Source organism: Lethenteron reissneri, chromosome 20, assembly GCF_015708825.2.
Source record: "Lethenteron reissneri isolate LAM-NWPU_2019-01 chromosome 20, ASM1570882v1, whole genome shotgun sequence".
In the NCBI taxonomy this organism is placed as follows: domain Eukaryota; kingdom Metazoa; phylum Chordata; class Hyperoartia; order Petromyzontiformes; family Petromyzontidae; genus Lethenteron; species Lethenteron reissneri.
Genome location: NC_083798.1, coordinates 17275761 through 17283349, shown reverse-complemented (window position 1 = coordinate 17283349; position 7589 = coordinate 17275761). Strand labels below are relative to the sequence as shown.

At 47.7% G+C, this 7589-nt stretch overlaps 1 protein-coding gene across 2 annotated transcripts in view; it reads left to right on the top strand.

Moving 5' to 3' along the window:
• Positions 1–374: 374 nt before the first annotated feature.
• CRTAP (cartilage associated protein) overlaps positions 375–7589 on the top strand; it is a 20375-nt gene continuing 13160 nt past the window's right edge. For both annotated transcript variants that reach the window (XM_061555204.1, XM_061555205.1), the window contains exons 1-5: positions 375–1339; positions 2336–2488; positions 3769–3940; positions 4698–4826; positions 5224–5369. In XM_061555204.1, coding sequence (XP_061411188.1) covers positions 572–1339; positions 2336–2488; positions 3769–3940; positions 4698–4826; positions 5224–5369 — 1368 coding nt within the window. In that variant the 5' untranslated portion in view covers positions 375–571. The remainder of the gene's footprint in view (positions 1340–2335; positions 2489–3768; positions 3941–4697; positions 4827–5223; positions 5370–7589) is intronic.

The following is a 7589-nucleotide window of genomic DNA, read 5'->3' as shown; positions in this document are numbered from 1 at the left end:
CCGTCTGAAAAACTCCAATGCCCCATTATTTGGTGAAACGGCGTTGACAGTGGATGCACATATAAAAAAAACCTTTACAGACACGTTAATGACACGGCCTTAAAATGTAAAAGTATATAAATAGGCGCTTGCCATTGCACTGTTACGTGTTGAGATATTTTTTCTACAAATACCGCATAGAAACGTCTACATCTTGGTGGGTAAAATCTCTCTGATCTGGCACCAGTATTAGGTGAATTTTTCACGGCGTTGGGAGGAACGAAACAAGGCGGGGAGGGAGGCAGTGCCGGGTGACGAGAGGGCCCGTGGCATTGGCCAGAGCCCCAGAGAGGAGGAGGGAAGGAATTGGAGAGTAACTCCCTCCTCCAGCCAGGATCCACGTCTTCACTCTCCCTTGGTTCGAAGTGAAATGGTCTGTCGTGTGCCACGAAGCAACTGGTGCTCAGGTCACAGTTTACCCACGCGCACAGCACCCACGTACACAGTGTAGAGAGGGCCCTTAGCAGGCAAACAAACGCACAAGCACCGCCACCATCAGCAACAGCAGGCTCACCAGTGCCGTGAAAGTGCAATGCCGCGATCAGAAGTGTGGCTAGAGAAACAATTGGGGTGGCCAGGCGCAAGAAAGTGGCCACAGTCTGGGATTTGGCCCAAGTCGTGTCCTTTGCCTGGGTTGCGGATATGGCCAGGTGCTGGGAAGGGGTCAGCAGGACTCGGGACACCAACACTGTTGGTGGTGGCACCATTGCTGGCCCTGCTGGTGACCCTGCTGGCCACGGGCGTGGGCGCCCAGTACGAGCGCTACAACTTTCGGAGCTTCCCCCGGGACGAGCTGATGCCCTTGGAGTCGGCCTACCGCTTCGGCACGGACCAGTACACGGACGAGAAGTGGCCCGAGTGTGTGGAGTACCTGGAGATGAGCCTGCGGTTGCACCGGCTGCTCAAGAACAGCGAGGCTTTTTGCAACCTCAATTGCAGCCAGCAGACCATGCATCAGCACCTTGAGCAGCTGGCCCTGCACAAGCAGAAGATTCAGCAGAGCCAGGAGCAAAAAGACCAACAGACCTCTGAGCTAAATCTGCAGCAGACTCAGGAGCAAAAGAACCAGCAACTGTACATGAATGTGCCCGATGAGAAGGAGGTGGCTCCTGCCACGGACAGCAAGGAGGATGAGCTGGGAGAGCTCAGGACCTTTGCCATGCTGCTCAGAAGGGCTCAGTGTCTCAAGAGATGTAAGCAGGTGCTGCCCGCTTTTCGACAGTCGCTGCCCACCAGAGAACTACTCAACGATTACGAAAACCGGGTGCCCTACCAGTTCCTGCAGCTGTGCTACTTCAAGGTGAGACCGGGCTGGTGAAACATGCGATCAGCCTACAGGCAAGTGCATCTGGCCTTGTGGCACTGTGGTTAGCTCTTTTGACTCATATTTGAGAAGTTTTTAATATTTAAAAACTTAACCCAGCCTATCACGTGGGCTGGCTTTCGTTATGGAAATGTGGAATTTTTACTGGTGGCCAGGTGTGCCATGTGCTTGTTACATACATCCTGGAGCCATTGAGCTTTTGACTATATCCAAGTTTGTGAGTTAAATGGTGACAGTTGAGCTCAAGGAAAAGTATGGGCCAGGCTTGGAACCCAAGATGACCTGAAGCCAGTAGATAGATGACCACTGATTGGATTGCATAAAAATAAACAATTGATGTTTGGAGTGAATTCCACCTTTCATTTACTTAATATAAATGGGTGGCTAATAGAGTGATGTTCCGAGTGCCACTGAGGCTCGTGACAAAGAATTTTATTGAGGCTGCAGATTTGGCTGAGACATAAAACCATTTTGGTGTGCTAAGGGAAAAAAAAGCACATAGGTATGTATGCTTGGCTTGTGTATGACACCTATATATATAGGCTCTGTGATATGCATACACTGGTCATCTATATTGGACATGTTCGAATAAGAAAAGGCTTAAATGAAATAGAGCCCTTGGTAAATCCACTGCTGGATGATGGTCTCCCTACATGGTAAATCATAGGGAAGTTTGACCATCACGACGCTGCTAATTGCAGTTTGGTGATGGGGATGTCCACGACTGGTTTAGGTATCACCAGATGTTAGCCATGCCAATGAATTTGGGTTATCAGGTTTATGGCGCCATGTGCTAACCACTGCACTACTTCACCATGAAAAGATTGAATTATTTGATGTCATAATTTGAAACTGCAAAAGTCGAACATTGGCACCAGTTGCGAGTTCAGCAGTGGAACTCAGTTTTATGCATTAAGTGAGTAATGTTTGCTGATATGATGTGTCTTTGTGTCTGTGGCTTACCATGCTCAGGTTAACAATGTGCCCAAGGCCATAGCGGCCACCTACACATACCTGCGCAAGAACCCGGATGACGAGATGATGCAGAAGAATATGGCGTTCTACCGCACACTGCCAAACATAGAGGACGAATATTTTCGAGACCTGGAGGCTCTTGCATATGACGTGAGTGAGACCTTGCACTGACCCATGATGGCCCTGACCAGTATTTACAAAGTCAATGGTGCTGTGAATGATCTCCCCTTACATGGGAGAGCCAATTGTATAAATTCCATATTTTTACAGTCGGGAGCAAGCTTTCTGTATAATAATCACTGTTGCTTGCTGAAGAATTGTTACTCATTGTCAATTGCAGAGGGATAAACTAGCAGCTTCCTCACTTGATCTCGCAAACTTTCTCAAAGTTAATTACTCACCCAGCCTGAAACATTCTCTAACAGTATAACTATCAACGGTGACCATTTCATAAATAATTATTGCCATTGGGGGTTCTTTTCAGTTGAAGTAGGCCAAATATATTCTAGAGGGGCTACATTGTTGCTTGGAGGTCCTTCCATCCATCAGCAGTGGTGTGAGCATTTAATTGCAACTCTGCACCTTGACCACCGGTTTTACACTTTGCAAGTATCATTAGTATTATTAAATACTCGCGGGAAGTACCCAGCGTTTCCCGGGCGAAAAAGACAGACACACACATCGACTTACACACACTTATAGACATTGACCCACACATACAAACACATCGACCACGGGGCTTACTGCGTGGTACCCGGCTACTGTTTTATTTTTCACGTGAACCCCACGGTTTACGAGCCAAATCCTTCGCAAGTGCGCGTCCACAGACGGACAGACAGACAAAAAATTACGTTTATAGGTAAGATTGGTATGAATTAAAGTAATTTCACAATACCTTCCATAATCTGATATTTATACCCCAGAATGCTACTTTATGCATGGATATACTTTGACGTTGACCTGAAATATGATTAATTGTAGTCGTGGAACTCATACTCTTTGGTCCTTGCGGTAAAGTCACGTAGGTATAAAAAATAAAATAAATTGTGATTAAATTTAATTGAATTTATTTTATTTTTTATACCTACGTGACTTTACCGAAAGAACCAAAGAGTGTGGATCTCTGCAGTCACGAAAACTTCAAGTCGTGGAATTCATTGTTCCCCCTTCTCCAAAGCTAAATGCATGGGCATCAACTAAACAATGACATTAACTAAATAGTGGTGAGGCTGTTATGTGATTGTATCGGTAATCTCTCAGTTACCCCATACAACCTGGCTCTGTTCCATGACCTCCTGCAAGCAAGCCTTCTACACTTAACGTGGCCTCAAAGTGCACCTAACCTGACACAGGCACCGTGGTGACATTACTGACAATTAGCGACGAATGACGGCTGTTGTGTGGGGGTGTGTGTGCATTGTTGTCCACAGGGCACGTTCGTGGCTGCAGCCAAGGCCTTCAATGCAGAGAACTATCAGACCTGCATCACGAACATGGAGCAGACCCTGCCAGTGTACTTCAAGGCTTATGACGACTGCTCAGCAGGCTGCGAGGGCTCGCGGGAGATCACCCACTTCAAGGACTTCTACCCCTCCATCGCCGGTAACCAACGCGTGCGTGTCCATTCGGCATGCTTGTGAGTGGGCAGCACATTCTGTGCACACTTCCGTCTAATATGATCACCTATTTAGATATTAGGACGTTTTTGTTCAGATTGGTAGCTACACGAAATGCAGCCTGCCTGATATTGTATGTATGTATGTTGAACTTATTTTGCACCGTACGTAGCCAACCGCGCTGATCACGGGTGCAGGGGAAGGACAAACTTAACACAAAAGCGTTTCTAAAGAATTCGTTTTCAATCTAGAATTAAAAGTGCATAGTTCCAGTGGGTTCCTAATATCGGAAGGAAGAGCGTTCCAGACGGCTGCGGAAGCGCATCTGAAATCACACGATGCAGTGACCATCTTTGTTCGATGGCTGAAGAAAACGCTGCAAGGCATGACCGGAGTTCGCGTGATGGTTTTTGCTGCTTGACGAGATCATTCAATTGACAGCATGATACTCGGGGGAGACTTGGTATTATGGTGATTACTGCATGATCATGTAGTCATTTAGCTAGTGTTCTAATTATAATGAACTCCAAATTTTAAAGCAATTAATAACTATATATTGTGAAATTAAATGGATGACCACAAGGTACATTGTACAGAAACCCTAAATGGTCTTGTTATTGGTGGAATAGTTGATCCGTCCACGATATTTTGAGTAAACGCTTGTCAAGAGTGTGACAGGAATTGATGATAAATAAATACAAAGGAGAGCGAAAGAGAATGGTAACGTGTGTGATAATCCGCAGACCACTTTGTGGAGGTGCTCCACTGCAAGCAACAGTGCGAGGGGAAACTTACGCCCGTGGTCGGGGGCTTCTTGGTGGAAAAGTTTGTGCCGACCATGTACCACTACCTGCAGTTCTCCTACTACAAGCGTGAGTGCGCATCTCCTGCCATCGCTCCACACCATCGCTCCACACCATCGCTCTCTGCCTGTACCTCACTGCAGTCTCTGCCAGTATTCATACATCATGAGTGGGCTTGTGTTCGGCCCAGTTAAAGTGTGCTCTGCCTGCACACTTCAACAAGTGAGCTCTTTCGCATGCTTGTGTCTCGACTGCAACGTGGATTCTCAGATAATTATGGGCAGTGTTAAGAGATTGATATCAGCACAATTCCAGGCCAGTCAGGTTCAAGCACACTTTGCAGTGGTCATGGAAACAAGAAATACATCTCCGCATAGTCTCACCCAGTGGTATCCCTGTTCATTGTCGACCCCGTGCAGCCCTTTGTCAGAATATGCCGCTTTCTCCTCACCTTCTGTTATTCCAGAGGACAACTTCAAACAGGCAATATCGTGTGTCGCCTCCTACCTCCTGTTCGACAAGAATGACACGGTGATGAAGCAGAACTTTGATTATTACCAGTTCCACCGTGACTCTCTCAATCTCACCGATGAGGACTTCAACGCCAGACCAGTGAGTTCTGTGCATACACTCGGGTGCACACACAATGCATGCAGATGGAGTCCAAGTGACTGCAGCTCTGTCAAATTGATGAATGTTTTTTTTTAAATCAGTGGTTAGCATGGAGTGGTACCATTCTCGATTTAGTCTTTCCGTAAAGCGGTGGTCAATTAATCGACCCCAGAAAAATAACAGGCTGTGCCAAACTTTATTAACCAGGATTTTAACGACAATGCCATCTGGTTTGATGGGCTCATTATAATCGAAGTAAAGTACCGAGTGCATTAACGCAGCCTACACATACGAAGCACATGAACGTGTATGGCATACACACTTAAGTGTTCGTCTGTGGTGTATCATCTCAACAAGCAAATCCAAGACAGCCATGGGGCATAGAGATGCATTGACAGTGCCATCCATCCATTGCGTTCATTTAAACACTCCATGGCCACAAGGTGGCAGCACACGACCACAGGGCATGCTGGTACATTAACATCGACTTGTTAGAATGCCCTAAACACGTCCTTTGAATTCCCGAATTATCCCTTTAATACTGACTGATGTTGTAGTCATACAAAAGGGGATGCAACAGCTTCACAGATGCTGACTATAAGTGTGTGGTATATGTGACTTAAGCGCCACTGTGGTTAAATCGCTTGATTCACTCGACTCGCATGCTAAAGGTTAATTCAGATCATGAATTCTGAATTAGAATTAACATCACTTTTGCAAAAAATTTCATTGGTTTTCGTATGGTACTGCCATAGCAATATAGAATTCCACCACTGGGTCAGATCCACCAATGGAGATAAAGTATTATTTGAGTGAGGCAATGTTGGCCTCTTTTTACGTTAATAATAAAGGTTTTTGGGTTTGCGGCGTGCGCTGTCAGTACACCCTTTGACCATGTGGTACACGTCATCTGTCATCCCGGGCCAAAAGAAGTCACGCTTCAGTATCAGCAAGGTTTTATGCACTTCAAGGTGCATTAATTTCACGTGGACAGCCCATGTGAGTGGACCCCGCAGAGCAGTCGGCACCACAATGCAATAACGTTGCAGCTCCTCATCCTACCTCATCAAAAGTCCTCCATGGAGGGCTATAAGGAACATTCCTGCTGGCACATTTTTACTACCTCTGGTCCCAACGTGACGCCGCAACTCCACCTGGAGGCGTCCCCATTCAGCGTGCGTGAGACCAATTCTGTTGTCACAAGGAGCAGTTGTCGCGGGTGGTGGTAGATCGATGGATGCCACTACAGCGCACGGCAATTCCGCAGCCGATGGTTTACATCGACCGGCACCCATTAGACACGCACACGGTGGTAACCGGGACAGCGCATCCGCGTTGCAGTGCCGTACACCCTTCTTGTAGGTGGACCGTGATCCTGCAAAATTTCTAACCAGCGGGAAAGTTGGCCAGAAGGCTGGTCAAACCCATAAGGCATATTGAAGAGCCACGTGGTCTTGTGCGCACGACAAAGTTCCGTCCATAAAGGTACGGCCTATACTACTGCACAAAGTGCACTATGGCCAACTGTTCTCTGCACGTCACACAGTAACGCTGCTCTGCGGGGGACAGCACACGGCACCCGTAGGTCACTACCCTCTCCGCACCGTTCACGACCTGGGACAGTACAGCGTTGATTCCGGTGTCGCTGGCATCCGTATCCAACACAAAGGACAGAGAGAAATCAGGGTATCCAAGGGGAGACGCATTGGCGAGGCCATCACGCAGCGCGACAAACGCGGCCTCCTCCTCCCCCCACCGAAATCTCTGGCCCTTGGCAGTGAGTGCGTAGATAATGTCCGCAGCCAACATTTCGTCAACTGCCTGGAGAACGTGGTCCTTTTCCGTGGGACTGAGCCTGTACGAATTCTGCCGTATTGGAGCAGCGTTACCCATGTCGATGCGATGTTGCAATAGTGATGTGCGGCCAATATAAAATTTCCCTTGGCTAAAAATATCGTCATTCTCGGAGCAAGGCACGCAGCTCGCCCTACTGTTACCTGGACAATTTTGAATTTTCTCCACACAACGCATCCATCCAAGCCCCGTCCAACTCGCCTCCCCTCTCCACCACGGCAACGACCTCTGCAGACTCCGCGCAGGCCTCCTCACAGCACGTGGCCATTGCGTGGGCCAAAACTGTGCCGGCTTGAACCACCGCAGCCCCCAGCCCGACGTTTAGCACTTGCAAAAAGGGCTCCTGGTCCCCCCTTGTTATAGTTT